At 38.0% G+C, this 15,425-nt stretch overlaps 1 protein-coding gene across 3 annotated transcripts; it reads left to right on the top strand.

Moving 5' to 3' along the window:
• Positions 1 to 190: 190 nt before the first annotated feature.
• Positions 191 to 14,913, top strand: ZCCHC8 (zinc finger CCHC-type containing 8). 3 transcript variants are annotated; one of them, XM_065646666.1, is made up of 15 exons: positions 191 to 423; positions 1,422 to 1,462; positions 2,090 to 2,164; positions 2,676 to 2,781; positions 3,526 to 3,603; positions 3,920 to 4,023; positions 5,739 to 5,804; positions 7,709 to 7,769; positions 8,232 to 8,374; positions 9,160 to 9,302; positions 9,836 to 9,951; positions 10,863 to 10,946; positions 11,805 to 11,919; positions 12,665 to 13,071; positions 14,850 to 14,913. In XM_065646666.1, exons 1-15 carry the CDS (start codon positions 229 to 231, stop codon positions 14,874 to 14,876), a joined length of 1,761 nt encoding a protein of 586 aa, XP_065502738.1. In that variant the 5' UTR covers positions 191 to 228; the 3' UTR covers positions 14,877 to 14,913. The 3 variants fall into 3 exon arrangements, with proteins under 3 accessions (XP_065502738.1, XP_065502737.1, XP_065502739.1); XM_065646665.1 differs by lacking the exon at positions 14,850 to 14,913 and having other exon boundaries at positions 12,665 to 14,149; XM_065646667.1 differs by lacking the exons at positions 191 to 423; positions 1,422 to 1,462; positions 2,090 to 2,164; ... (3 more) ...; positions 5,739 to 5,804; positions 14,850 to 14,913 and adding an exon at positions 5,116 to 5,391 and having other exon boundaries at positions 12,665 to 14,149.
• Positions 14,914 to 15,425: the final 512 nt, after the last annotated feature.

The raw sequence follows: 15,425 nt of genomic DNA, 5'->3' as shown, positions 1-15,425 counted from the left end.
CCGCAGAGTACGGACTACAACTCCCAGCAGGCACAGCGGCCGAGGCCGGGCGTTGCCGTAGCGGGCTGCGCCCATTGCATGCTGGGAGTTGTGGTCCTCCGCCACCACAAGGGGACTCGGGCCCGCTCGCCCGGCGCTTCCCGCTGAGAGCGGCGGCTCCTCCTGCCCTTTGCCCTCGCGGCAGCTCCCCCCGCCCCTCCAGCCCCTCCCTTCCTGCTGCAGCTTAAGATGGCGGCTGAGGTGGATTTTGGGGACCGCGAGCTCTTCGAGCAGCTCGAGGAAGAGGACGGGCCGCCCTCACCGCCTCGCCTCGGCTTCGAGGGGGAAGAGGAGGAGGAGGAGGGACCCGAGAAAGCTCTGGAGCAGCTGTACGCACGGCTGCGGGACCGCGAGGAGACGGTGCGGCGGCTCCGGGCGGAGAATATCCTGACGGGAGAGGCAGGGCCTGCTCCGGCGAGGGCGCGGGGGGAAGAGGGGGCGCCGCTCCTGCCGCCGGTTCCCTTCCGGGCCAGCCTTGACGGCTCCGGCCTTTCCCGCCGCCCGGGCCCCTCCGTGAGGCCGGGCCCTGTGGCCCGTCGGCGCAGCCGGGGCCCTGGCGCGGCCTGCCGCGCGCTGCGAGCTGAGCGGGGCTGGCTCGGGCAGCCTCTCCGCGGCGGCTCCTCTCCTCGGCAGCTGCGAGCCCGCGGCTCAGGCCGGTGGCTGTTTTTTCCTGGCTTCTGTCACTTCAGACGAAGTTTTCACGGACAACTTTCATTCTCAGAATGTCCGGGTCCGTGTCAGTTTCGCTCCAGTTGCCAAAGGAGGTGGTTGAGTTCTGGAGTGCCGAGGTGACTTAAAACACTTGACGCTTGACTCCTCCTTTCTGTTTTTCTAAGAAAAATAAATAGCTGTATGTTCACTTTGAAAATCCGTTTTTAACATAGCTAGAAATAATTTTAGACTTATATTTGGACTGGTTCCCTGAAGGGTTTTTGGGTTAGATATTGTAGCAGAGTGGAATCTGAAGTGTTTTTTATAGTTTGTTTTCTACTTACATACTGTTTCTATTTACATGCTGTTGACTTTTTTGTGATGGTTGTAGGTATTTTAAAAATAAAATACTAGAAATGTGACTATTCAACCGTAGTGCATGTAATGAATTACACCATTTGGATTGTCACAGCTAGTCCTCTTTGATCTGTTTTGGTCGTGTGTTGGGTTTTTTTAATTTATATATATATTTTTTTAATGATTATTTTATTGTGTTTCTTTAGCAACAGGTGGATTCGTAAATAATCCTCTGTGCAGTGAAAAGGAAGGTCTAAAACTGTGTATGTTATTCTGTGGAATTCTTGTTAGGTGTTTTCCTATTCATTTTGATCCTTTAATTAAGAGTCTGTGTCATCTGAAGAGAGTAATGTTCCTTAACAATATGTTAACATCAAGAACTTAAAAGGAAGCTGAATATTCTGACGCGTCCTAGGTATGTTAATGCTGACTTAAAACACTTTGTATGACCTATATGTGTTTGAAATAGAGTTTGTCCAAGATAACAGCTGCCTGAGGTAACAATATCTGCCACGTCTTTTAGAAACCTGGTTTCTACGCCCCCATCCCTGCTCAGATGTTGCACTTTCAAAATGCCATTTTCATTCACAAAAGGTCTTTTACACTTGAGTATTGAGAATTTAGTTTGTGTTGCTGTAGGTTTATTTCTTTGTGTGTGTGTCTGTTCATGAAACTTATGTGGCCTTTAGGAAAACAGGTTTTTGCAAAGTTCAGCAGTGAGAACAAGTACATTTAAATGGTTGAATAAATGAGAGATCTTATTTATAAGGGCTTATAGCAGTTTACCACAGTTAGAAGAAAACTTCTGTAGTGTTGTGTTCTCTCTCATTTTCTTTCTTCCTCATGCCAGGCAAACTGCTTTGCTTGGACAAGAATGATTTCTGTTTAAGCAAACAGGAACTTTTTAAAACAACAGAACTCGTATTGGCCAAACCTTCCTCTTTCTGTGGACTACAGACTCTTTGCTGTGTTAAAATGGATAGAGAATATTTACAGTAAAGCTAATAACAGTAACAGTTGTGTCTCTGTTCTGCTCTTCTAGTGGAATTTCAGTGGACAGCTCCAAATTTGATGGACCTCTGTTACAGATATTATTTATGAACAATGTAATTTCTAAGTAAGTACTTTCCAAGAAAAAGCAATCCTGACAGGAAGTGGGACTTTTTCTGTTGTTTGTTTGGATATATTCATGTTTGCCCAAAGAATGTTTTATTTAATAACATGAACTTGTAAGCTTGAAGGGGAGAAAGGATAATGAGCAATATGACAGGGGCTCTGTTGTTTTCATTAGTTAATATCTGGTTTTATCATGAAATGAAGTGTGACTTCCAGCAACTTGGAGTCGGTCTGAATAGCAGTTGGAGTTTCATGAGAGTTCTGGGCAAATATAGTAAATTAAATTTTTCCTGCCTCTGAGTTGATTTGTTTTGCCATACTGATATAAGGGCGCTCTCTAATAATAGATTACATTCATGTTGGTGGGGGTTGGGAGGAGGACAGAAGTTGATTGTCCCTTTTCTGAGTTCTTAAGAAGTAGTAAATGAGAAATACTTTAAAAAGGGACATTTGGCATGTATTTCAACCTTTCTCATTTCTTTGTATCTGTATACTTCTTCACTCTGTTATAGGCGGTATCATCAAGAAATTGAAGATTTTGTTTTTAATTTAGTTCAGAAATACGAGGAGCAGAAGAGATGTGAAGAAGAAACAACACCCATCAATGTTAAGCCACAGGTACTTTAAAATCAAATTGTTATTAGCTGCTCCTTCGCTTGCATCTTTGTAGTGGGAATATTGAAATATTACACTGCTAAATAGATGAATTCTAGATGGCTTTTCCTGCTTAATTTGCAAATCAAGTACCTATCGAACAAATGTTATATAACTATTTGTTCTAAAACGAGAGGACCGGGACAAAAAAAAAATACCCTTTCTGCCCATGAAAATGCTTCTTTAAAATTGTTCCTATTGAAATTTTAGTAAAAACAAAGTAATAAGTTGGCTTAAATAATCAAGAAAAGACTGTAAGATACAAATTTAATGTATCATCTTCTGATAATATTTGTCCCAACTTTTAGTACATATAAGAGTCTAGATGAACAACAGCAGCCAGAAATTTCTACTTTCTTCTCTTAGTTTAGAATTTTGAGTTTTACTTAACCACTTTTTGGCATTCACTTTGAATAAGAGGGGGCAATGGCAGGATTCTCTCCATCTTTCTCTTACGTTTTGAGATAAGAATAAAAATGTTCTTATGCAGCATATTTCTCATCGAAGAAAACATTAGAAATGAGCTGTGTCATACTTTGGACTGTGGAAAGCTTTATGACTAACGTAGACATCTCTGTCCTCCTGTTTAACTACCGTTCCATGAGAGAATAGACGATTTATTGCCTTTTACTTACTTTAGTAATTTAGGAGCTCTTCCTTTTACTGTTATTTTAAATAAATTATTTGTGGTTTTACTTTTCATGTCAGCCCTCCAGTGTTCTTTTGGAAGAGGACTATAAAACAGCAAGCTCAAATTCTGTTAAAAAAATTAAAGAAGCTTTTAGTGTAAGTTTTTGACTCTATACTCTTCAATGGTAGGTCTGACTCTTCATTCTACCTATTCAATATACGCTGCCATTAAAATAAGATCTTGTTAAATTTCATTTATCAGTGTAATAGCAGTTAAGTTTAGCATGTTTTGGCTACATCAATGTAAAAAATACTTACTTGTACAGGAGTGGGCAGGTATTATTGGTAAATTCTTAACAGAGCGGGGGAAAAAACCTGGAAGTATTTCAAGCAGCGTAAATTTGTAGAAGTACTACCAATCTGACCTAAATACTGACACATTTCTGACAATTTTCTGACTTTTTTTCTACAGGTTGTAGGAAGTGTTCTGTATTTTACCAATTTTTGTCTCGATAAACTGGGACAGCCTATATTAAATGAGAATCCACAGCTGACAGAAGGATGGGAAATACCTAAGTATCCTGTTTACTAAAACAAGGGTTTTTTCTGTTTGTCAAATCCAAAGAATTCCAGTCGGTAAATTGAGCTCAATTCCTGTTTAGTAGATTGTACGTTTCTGTCAAAACTGTATCACTCATTATAAATGAAAAGTTTTAGTGAGTAATTAATGACTTTTTTATTCAAAACATACAAGTGTTTTGATAAGATTGGCTTGCTGATTTTTTTTAGAAGACTTATGCTTGGGAGGAGTGAATGCCATATCCCCATAAATACGTCTTGTGACTGTAGGAATTTCCTGAGCCAGTCTGCCGTCAGGTTTGGAATGACAGCTCATTCCAGATATGAATAAGCATTCTCCCTCTATCAAATCTGGTATGTGGGAAAAGAAAAGGGCTTGGCAAACTCAAATGTGCTTCAAGGTGATTTTTTCTGAATGTGGAAACCAGTATTTTATTAAAATTTAATTATCAACTACTCTTAACTAATACATTTTAAAGTTGGTTCTTTGCTGCTTACTAACACCAGTATTTGAAAGGTTGGATTGAAAGAAATGTTGGAAAAAGTGGGTTTTAATATTGTAGTCTTCTGTGACAAAAATAAATTAGACAAGAAATTTCTCCATTTTTCTCAAGTAATCTCATCTCCGCAGTTTTCCAGTATTGCTTCTGCCCCAGAAGGAGTCAGGACAAGAACCAGTTTCACAGTTAATTTCTGCAATATCTAGTTATCAAGCTTGTAGTAAAGGTCATTTCCTAGTGTTTAAAGATTACTTGTATGGGAACAAAAATTGCAAATTTAAAAGCCAGCTAACCTGGCTTTTCTTGTGCCTACCTTGGACTGTATATGCACTGTGCTGTAATTTTACATTGGGAAAGCTGCCTCTGCTAAGGTGCATTAAGATATCCTGTTCTCCAAATGATATTTATACTCTCTCCCAGCCTCTAGCTGAAGAAGGTACATGCCTAACAGGTGAATTTCTCCTAAAATGCAAAGTTAAATGTGGCTCAACTTTCATGTCTACCAGCTTAGCTTTGGTATTGGTCTTTAAATGTACTCACTGCATCTTTCTTTAGAGCTCCCTGAGATGATATTAAGCCTAAAATAGCACCTCGAAGTGAAATGGTGTATCAGGGACCGTGAAGTACTACACTCAATTAACACGTCAGTTCGACTAGCGTCTGGCATCTGCTTTTCTTTTTTAAAAGCAGCTGTTAGATTCTGGAAACTGCTGTGCTTCCCTGCTCTACTGAACCTCTTAGTCTTTACTTTTGTGGCCCTCTTGTCTTCTCGAACATTTTTAGACAAACGGACAGAGCAGCTGACCCTGCAATCCAAAAGCACACTCTAATAGCATGATAGGACCTATCTCCACCTACCTGAGAAGTGAGTTATATTTTTGAAACTCTTATCAAAATATGTTATTAATAAAGTTGCTGTGAAGCCTATCAGAATTACTAGCTTGAAACTTCTGCCTATAAACAAGGGGGTTGTAGTTTTAGGTTATTGGATATAAATGGGTAGGAAGAAACAATGTAAGCCCATCATAGCAAATAGTTTGTAGTTGATAGAGTTGTATAGTTTATACTATAGACTTCATATCAAGGACCCATCTACAGCTTAATTGGGAAGAGTCAGTATTCTATTCAAAGCACTGTTAGGTTTTCACTGATATTTTAAACAAGATTGAAATTTTGCTTCATCCAGTAGCAGTTCCTTATTGAAATCTAAAGATATCAGCAAGTTTTCAGCCAGATTCTCTCCCTAGATGGACAAGAAATACAAGTAAAACCAAAAAGGTTTGTATTATCCTTAAATATAAAGTTTTGGGCTGAAAAGTTCAGATGTACACTGTGCTTATTCCCCAGTATACTAAACCCTTAACATACTTGAGCAATGAGTTTAAAGGAAGCAAACGAATGCTGAGATTTGCAGTCAGAAGGTCTCTCTTGTTTATTGACTTTCTTAAGGAAGGGCCTAAAATCAATGTGTAAAAAAACTTTCTGAAGTTTATGCTCAGTTCCTTCTGTTGCTTGCCTTTTTAGTGATTGCTTTGTCATCCTTGCACTGGTGTACTATCATCATTCTTACTGTTTTGTAGAACAACTCCTGTCGTGACTTATTTTATAGACTTTTATGACAGACTGATAGAGTTAATTGTACAGCTTTTATGGGGGTAAGAAATAAAGTTAATCACGTTTTCAGCTGACAACTCATGTGGTCTTCATGGCATCTCAAGTCACTAATTTCAGGTGCAATGAAGACCAGGCAAGCTTTTAGCGAGAATTTCAAAGATCAAGGGGTATGCTGAGTTAAACTCTGCCTTTATTAGAAATGCTACCATCTGAAGGGAAAGAAGATTGACGGGTTGAGCTCATGATGATGATAAAGTACCTGGATCCCCATGAAAGGTTTCTGTTTGAATATTATATAAAGATGAAGCAGAAGACACACTTTATGTAATTAGAGGCTTCAAGAGGTTGTAATCTGTGTGTATTGGGGGTTACCCTGGATACTCATCCTTGTGTCACCCTTTTTGTCTCCTCTTCTGGTTCCCATCCTAATTAGGTAAAAACTAATGTTCAGAAAATAAATGTTTCTCTAAAATCTTGTAAGAGATTGGCATTTCCCCCCCATAATGTTGGAAATGTTTGCTGCCGTGGTATGAATTTACAAGGAGTGTTAATCTTGAAGCCAGCTGCAGTTCCATTCCAGGTTTTCAGTGCACAATTTCACAGTATGTATAACTTGTTCAAACTGTGGACCAGGACTTTCCAAAGAAGGAGTCATGGTCTCCTACTTGTTTCTAGTTGTGACAGTATCGTAAGAAGGATCAGAGTTTGGGTGATGGAAGCATAAAAAGAGAAATAGAGGTATTAAAGTACTACAGGCATATTAAATTGAGGAGTTCCTTATTTGTACTCCAGAGTTAAAAGTATTATTTTAACATCTTTGCTTTCTTCCCTCTGGATGTAGCATAAGCTTTAGTATGTAGGTTTTGTTTTAATTTATTGGCACTATCTAATCAAATGTTCGCATCTTTAATCAGAAGCAGAAATCCTTCAGTGAATACTCGTCTATCTGCAGCATGATGTAAGGAAAAGCTTTTCCACCTGGAGGACAGTAAACTATGGGATCAGGTTGCCTAGAGAGGTTACACAGTTCCATCCTTAGAGATTTTCAAGACCCTACTGGATAAAGCCCTGAGCAACTTGGTCTGATCTCATAGCTGACCCAGCTTTGATGAAGGGATCAGATTAGAGATCTCCCGAGATCCAGTCTGAATTATTCTATGACTATTCTATTATCTAAAGGAATAGATCTCTATTACATGGGATATAAAAGCTCCATTTCTGCCTGGAAGTACTACTTTTCCACTGTAATTTTAGTTAGCTCTTTCTTCTCCACATGCTGTTAGTGCTGTCGTGTATTCCCCCACTGTTGTGCCTGTGTTTTTCTCATTTCTTGTGTTCTACTTAGGGCTGTGAAAAAAACCCACAACATTCTGTTACTCTTTTGAAGATTAATTAATTAATCAGTCAATTTAAAAGAAGCAGAAGACAGCACATGAAATTAGCAAGCAATGCTTACACATTTTTCGTTCTGTCTAAAACTAAAAATCTAACAAGATTTAAAATAATTAAGTGCATTTAATATTTCAAAATGATTTTCACATTTAATTTCTTGTGTATTTTTTAATCAGGCCAAAACCGCATTGTTTCAATTGTGGTTCCGAAGACCATCAAATGAAAGACTGTCCAAAGGTAAAGTCTACATCAGTATTCCAAAGACTGCTGCTCTCCAAGAAATGTTTTGGTGTACTGCACAATTAAAAAAAAAAATTAGATGCATTGGGGTCAGGATGTACAAATGGTAATTCCATCTCTGATGATTAGATTTTACTGTTCATACTTACAAATTCTAACATACTAAATCAGAACGTCAATTAATTTTGTTGCACAATGGTTTGAATGTCTCCTTTAATTTACGGAGGGACACTTTTCAGTTTGAACAGTCTTTCTTGTGTTTTAGAGCTCTATTAGATCCAGTGCAAATACTCTTGGTTTTTTGGCGTGTAGTTTTCATTGCAACTGTAGTTGTATCACATGTCCCTGTGGCAAATGATGAAGCATGCTGAGGGCAAGGAGTACCAGTTACAGTGGATGAAGGAGTGCATAAATTGTAAATTGTCTACATCTAAACTTCCCAATTGTATTATCTTTAAGCCACGAAATGCAGCTCGTATAAGTGAGAAGAGAAAGGAGTTTATGGAGGCTTGTGGCGAAGCGAGCAGTCAGAATTTTCAGCAGCGTTATCATGCAGAAGAAGTAGAAGAGAGGTTTGGAAAATTTAAACCAGGAGTAATTAGGTATCTCTTTTCCTTTCTCTAACTGTTGCACTGCTTTTCTGGAATATCTTTTCTAACTTTGGACTGCCAGACGCTCTTTTCCAGAGTTCTATAAGTCCATCTGCTACTCTTAACTGTGGGTGTATTATGTTCAAATTTGTTTGCTAAATAAAATTTTGTTTGATAAATTGCACAGATATTTTTCAAGTGAAAACTCATGGCTAGCTTAAGAGTCCTGCCCTTTCTTATGGCACTTTGCCCAGGGTAGGGAGACAAACTATACTCTTTGGCTACTCAAATTGCAAATTTATTACACTTCTAAGAAGCTAAAAATGCATGCAAGATTCAGAAAATTTTGAGCTTTGAGTGTCCCTTCCTCTCTTTTTCTCTCTATTCAAAATGTTTAAAAAAAATCATAATATGTCTGTAGCAAACTCCAAATAAATCACTGGTAAATTTAGTGTTGCATTAAGTTCCACCCATAGCTACAGTTAAGGCCATGAATGAGAAGTAACAATTTGATTAAGTTGTTCTCAGTGTAAAATAAATTCTCATAAAATGTTCAAGCATATGTACACTTGTAAGGAGAAACAAAAGTGCTAAAAGTTATCTTTAACATCAAAGCTGGTTTTGACCTAAATTTGTTATGTCTGAGATTGACAGGCAACATAGTTTGAGCTAAAACTAAGTTATTTTAACTTGACAGATTAAAATTCCACAAAATGTTCATAACTTCCTTTTGTCAAAAGTCAGTTCTGGGTTTTTACTGGAGGACTTTTTGTTTTCTGTTTGTTTTCTCAACTTAGTGGGGAACTTCAGGATGCACTTGGTGTCACAAATAAGAGTCTTCCTCCATTTATATATCGCATGCGCCAGCTGGGTTATCCTCCAGGCTGGCTCAAGGAGGCTGAAATGGAGCACTCAGGACTGGCGCTTTATGACGGAAAAGGTAAGGAATGTGCTGCAGGAATGCAGTTTTTGGTATGCAGGCTCTTCACTTTATTGGCACCCTATTCAGGAGCCAATAAAGTACCCAGTTTGTAAACCTTCTTCCTCATGGGAGGGTGAGAGAGTTGTAAATCAAGTTTTTAAAGACATGTAAAAATACTCCCCTTTCACCTAGCTGTGCTGTGACAGTGAAACAGCTTCTGTAATGATTAGATTGCATAGATGAAGACTCTCTGTCAGTGTGATTTCACTCTAATTTTCCCTTGATACTAGAACATGGAGTTCCTGTGAAACTGTGCAAGACTTGAGGCTACTAATGGCAGATAAATAGTAGTATTATGAATACCAGGTTAGGTTTCTGAGAAAGCTTCGTGCATGTATCTGGTAAACATGGTCGCTGTTATTGCCTTTGTGGATTACAAAGCCTTCTATCAATGCTTGCATTCCAAAAACCAAAACCCTGTTCTTAAATCCCATGGATTTTTTTCAGTAACATCCTTAATTATCATCAGTAATAATTATGTTTAATTATAGATGATGGTGGGACAGAAGATGAAGGATCTTGTCAAGCAAAACGCATCACTTACGATGTCTCCAAGTTGATAAACTATCCAGGTTTTAATATATCCACTCCAAGTGGGATCCCAGATGTAAGTCGCTGTCTTCTACCTTATCAACAACATGCTGAGTGATGTTAATTGCTTTTAGTCAACTTTAATGTTTTGTGTTCTGCATCTCACCATTTTCCTTACACAGGCTCTTAGTTTTAAGCACCTGTTTTGGGACTGGGGGCTGTTGAGGTAATTGCCATGACATCCATCTGTCTGATATCTGTCACAACTCTTGTGGGGATGGTCTGACAGTGCTTCTGTGGTGATTATTTCTATTATGAGACCAACGGGAGCCTAGAAGGATAGTGGGATTATTATTTTTTTTTTTTCAAACACAAAACTTCACACACAAGTGCCTGTTCCTTCTATATATCTAAATTTTCTGAATGTTCTTGGAATATGAAAATTACCCCTTCTTAGTAGTGAACTTTATCACTGATATTAATACCTGTGCATTAAAAATAAGCACTTATGCATTTTCTTTTGTGTCTTTACATCTCCCCATTTAGTGGCCTCAAAATGTGTTTTTTGCATTCAAAATTCATAGCCAAAGTTCTGTCCTCAAGTCTTTTTCAGTTTTCACAAAAAATTAAGTTTTTCAAAGTCAGCCTTTTTCATCTGAACAGTTATTTCAAGGGTAGGTTTGTAGTTGTGTTACAAATGTTGTAGAGTTGTTGCTATGAAATGGTTAACAAGACGTTTCAAAAAGGTGATGATTTTTTATTCCCACTACCCAGTCATAGTGCATTGCATCAGTAGTTTGTGTTCACAAGAGAGAGTACTTGGTTTGCCAGAAGTTCCTACTAAAGATCTATTTACTTTGATAAATGAGGCTTTTGATGAGAACTTGGATTCATCTTGGCTTAGTTTCTCAGTGTTTCTCTGTCATTTTATTAGCCAACCATATGCAACATTTTCTCTTTTTTTTTTTTTTTTTTTTTCCCCTGTAGGAATGGCAGATATTTGGTTCCATCCCCATGCAGCCATCTCAACAGAAGGATGTTTTTGCCAACTACCTTTCTAATTTTCATGCGGTGAATATTTCTCTTTGTTATTTGGAAAAAAAAAAAAAAAAAAAAAAAAAGTCTTGTAGTTAATGTAGCTAATTATGATCTCTTCTGTATATCTTCTTTTTTGCATGAAGGAATGGACTTTCCTATTGACACTACCAGTGTGAAATGCTGATGCTTGGCTTATCTATTCTAACAAAAAGGAGCCTCATGTTTAGAACAAATTCCATTATTTCAATTAATATAAGCAGATCCCAATTGTGCAATATTTTATAAACAGTTGTGAAAAAAGTTTGCTATACATTTTTACAGCCTAAAAACAATCTTAGTTCCAAACTTCCCTAATAAGTGAAGAGCTTACTTGCCGTAGTCATGATTTACAGTAAAGTTATTACAGTGAATTGAGAAAACACATGGTAGTCCTGTCCTGTATCATTCTCAGGTCTTCTCTAATGCAACTCTAGCCTAGTGTTAGCTGCTGCAGAACACTGCCGGGTGAGGATGGAAGGTGTATGCTCTGCCCTCAGTCCCAAAGCATAATGCTATATGGAATTAAACAGTAATTTCGAAGCCTGCCAGGAAGGGAAGCACAATACTTGCGTTGTGATGGATCTCATAAGATCTAGGTGTCCACATGGAAACTTGGTCATAATCCTGTGTTAGAAATGCAGAGTCTCTTCTTTTGCCACTTACACCTAAACAAGATTACAGTTCTGTTCGGTTGCATTAAGTCTCGCAAACTTCGATGTCTACTTTACACACTGAGTCACCAAATTACTGTACAGTTATGAAATTGCTTGAAATATGTTCTTATGGCTGGAAATGTTACCTTGTACAATTTAATACTAATTTATTTTGTTTTTCTGGGTAATTTCTCTTCAGCCAAGTCCAAAATCTAGCAATAAAAGGGCCGCATCTCAGTCAAGCTCTCGTCATTCAAAACGACCAAAAGAAGAAAATTTGGAGGTACCAGCAGCTGACATGGACCTAGATTCCGGTATAATTATTCTGCAATTTTTTTCTTAGTTTCACGTTTTATTTTACTTTCAAAATGACTTGCTCTGAGCTGAAATATCAGTGTCCATAAAAAGAAACCAATATGTTAGTATTTGTTATGGTGGTTTAATGTAACTGCTAACACATGCTAGCAGTGTCCTACTGTAGCTGCATTTGGGCCTCTACAAGAAGTGTTCCCTGTTGCTGTGATTGTCATATCTTCCAATACCAAGCAGGATGTTTCAAGCATGCTAGAGCAATTGAAATGTTAAGTTACAAATTCCAGTCTCTTTACTTCAGGTATATTGTAAAGAAACTTCTGTTGTGAAGACTTCCAAATCCTTAAATATTTGGATGAAATAATGTAGGAAGTTACAAGGTCATGGCTTCTTAAAAATGAGTCAAACTCACAGGAGGACTTACAGTGTTGTTTAAATGTTAGAATAGCTGGAGAAACTTCTGGCTTTCCTTTTGGATTTCCTATGAGGAAGTCCGTCAGTGTGTCTCAGCATGGAATAAGTTTGTTCTCAGTACATTCAAGAGTATTTTTTTTTCTTGAATGGCTAGCAGAGTTGCAATTCCCAAAAACATAGTGAATATTAAAACCTTCAAAAAGTTTGTTCTATCTCAGCTGAAAACCAAGGATGAGAAGACAAAAGTCTGCTTGTTAATCAGAGCATTGGCATGTTGAACCTTATCCTAGCCAGATTCTGGGTTCTAATAGATGTCTTTCAATCTGTTTCTAGATCTGGAAGTGTCACAAAGATCTCAAAACAGTTTTCAGTTCCAACCTCCGCTGCCACCTGGATGTCCATCGATGTCAACTCCTCCTCCTTTACCACAGGAAACACCTCCACCAACTCAGTCTTCAGCACCCACCCACCCTCCTCTTCCTAGGACTGTTGTGCCCTCAAATCCTTCCCGTGATATTCCTCAGCCAAAAATAGTCGATTCAATCATGGATGAGGATACTCTGACCTTGGAAGAGCTAGAGGAACAGCAGCGATTAATCTGGGCGGCACTAGAGCAGGCAGAAAGCACAAACAGTGACTCTGATATTCCTGTTGATACACCTTTAACTGGAAATTCTGTTACATCCTCACCTTCTAGGAACGAAGTAGATCTTGTTGCAGAAGAAAGATCATCTGATAAGGTGATTACTGTGGAAACTGAGTTTTCCAACATCAGTGAGCAGATACCAGAAAATGAACATTCTATAACTAGTTCTAATCCAGGAGATAGTTTACTTGACTTAAAGGAAAATCCTGATAATATGGATTCTGAAGGCTTGCTGGATAACACCATGCCTGCTCCCAACCATGAGGTGCATGGTGGAGAAAATACAGGCAGTGATAAGGTGGTCACAAGGATTGAATCATCTGCAAAAAACTCCAGTCTTGTTCCTGATATGAGCAAGTTTGCTGTAGGCATAACACCATTTGAATTTGAAAACATGGCAGAGTCAACAGGTGTTTATCTCCGAATAAGAAGTGTGTTAAAAAATTCCCCAAGAAACCAGCAAAAGAAAAAGACTTAATCATGACTGGTCTTCCTCTGTTTCATTATATCCAAATCCCTGCTCCCTTCTCCACCAGTTTTACAAACACAGATGATCTTCCTCATCCTTTTGTGGGAAGGAGAAAATCTTGACAAATACAGTTGTACCCCGTTCTTCCTTGGAACCGAAGTTAGCGCAGGGCTTCCATGTTGACCAGGACCACCGATGCAGCCAGAAAATATAGAAGAATTTTCCCAGTTTGCATCCTTCCACTAAGGAGTAACAGGACTGTTGTTTCGTTAAGAGCAATTTACTTGCCAATACATGAAACTCTAAAAAGAGTTTGTGGTTTGCTGTTCATTACTTTGGCTAAGATTTCTATTGTCCTTGAGTTTCAGGTGTATTGGTGATTTTTTTAATATTTGTCCTTTGTACAATAATCTATACTTTATACATTTTGCTAATTATCCTGTAGATAAGTTTAATATATTCAGAATGTTTTTTAAAAAGGTGTAATGTTAAGATTTCCCACGCAAAAATCCTGACAATTGGATTAAAATAATTGGGGATTACCAGCATTATATTCACCATTTCAGATATTTTTATAAATTATTTATGTGGGTCAGTTTTAATTACCACTGTATCTTTTGTAAGATCATCCTTCATGTAAACTTGCTGTACATACGTGTTCATTGTTGTGTACAGGGGTTTAATAAATGAGCTTTTATATAAAGATTTTTTTTTTATTTGAATCCTAAACCATCAAACTGCTGATTTTTGACAATTAGCTGCTGAGGATAATTAGAAAAACAAGCTGATTTAAATGAAGGTGAATAAAGTTAAATATTTTAGGAAGAGTCACAGCTGTTGGGTTCAGGTGTTCATAATCAAGAAGCTGTTAAAATTATTTCAGCTACTTAAATAGAAACTTGCCATGCCATTCAATTTTCATAACCTGAAGGATTGCCCACTTCTGAAAGTTTACAAGTGTTATAATTCTGCTAATTAATTGTTCTAACACTTTTTTTTCCTTTAATTGTCTTCAGAGGGACCTGTAGGTGAAATTACTGTGTTATTTGCATTGCCAACAGAGGGAGTTCTAGGTGGACTCAACAGTATTCGGTGGAGCTGGTAAAGCATTTGTTTGTGTTTGTGTAAATGCAGGAAAAAAGTCTTCCCAGGCAAGTGAGGGGCCTAGTAAACCAGAGCATTTTCAAGTATCTTAGAAAAGATCTGTGAAGGGGGGGGTTGTTCAAAGTGTTTGTGATAAATAACTTCAGAGACTGAATTTATTCTTTAAAATCTTGACTTTGCAGATAGTATGTATTTCCCAAAGATCCTTATAATGTATGATATTAGTACACTCTGCATTTGAAGGCTTTTTGTAGTTAAAGCTTTTGTATTTATTTCTTTTTTTTCCTCTAAATTTACAGGAAAGGAAAACCGAAGTGTCTTTTTAGATGAACTGCTTGTCTCCTGAAAGGCTGGGAAAAAAAGGTAACGTTTGCAGCATGTACCAGTTCAGTTTGTCTGGTTGTGTTTGGAAAGCGGTGATCAAGGTAAATGTTCACTTTATGTGCTAAAGTGAAAGGTGTTTATTTTCGTGGGGTTTTTGTGTGTGTTTGTTTTCTTTGTTTTGGTTTTGTTGTTTTGTTGGGGTTTTTTAAATCTTTTATAGGAGAAATCGTATTACTTTCTGTAACAGGAATGGATAATGAAATCATACATTGTTTCCAGTTTCTACACACTTTAGAAAGAAATGTCAGTTGGGAAGCATATAGAGATCTCCGTGCCTCCTCCTCCTCCCATGGAGTTAGGAGCCAGTAATGACAGTTTACACCAGCCATTGTGTGCTGGATCATTCACATGGGAATGATCATGTGGCGCAGGGCATGAGGTAATGATTTCAAGGGGACACACCTTTTGGGTGTGTTGAGGTGCTCATATTTTAAACATGCAGTTCTCTCTCCACACCTAAGATGATCTTTTTTTTAATAGCCCTTAGGAAA

This window comes from Caloenas nicobarica, chromosome 16 (assembly GCF_036013445.1).
Source record: "Caloenas nicobarica isolate bCalNic1 chromosome 16, bCalNic1.hap1, whole genome shotgun sequence".
In the NCBI taxonomy this organism is placed as follows: Eukaryota; Metazoa; Chordata; class Aves; order Columbiformes; family Columbidae; genus Caloenas; species Caloenas nicobarica.
Note: the sequence above shows the minus strand (reverse complement) of the source record. Positions and strands in the feature narration are given on the sequence as shown.

Coding starts and splice junctions, on each gene's coding strand:
- ZCCHC8 (XM_065646665.1), top strand. CDS start 229: ATGGCGGCTGAGGTGGATTTTGGGGACCGCGAGCTCTTCGAGCAGCTC. Junction 424..1,421: donor GGCGGCTCCGGGCGGAGAAT/ATCCTGACGGGA, acceptor ATATGTTAACAT/CAAGAACTTAAAAGGAAGCT. Junction 8,375..9,159: donor TTTAAACCAGGAGTAATTAG/GTATCTCTTTTC, acceptor TTCTCAACTTAG/TGGGGAACTTCAGGATGCAC.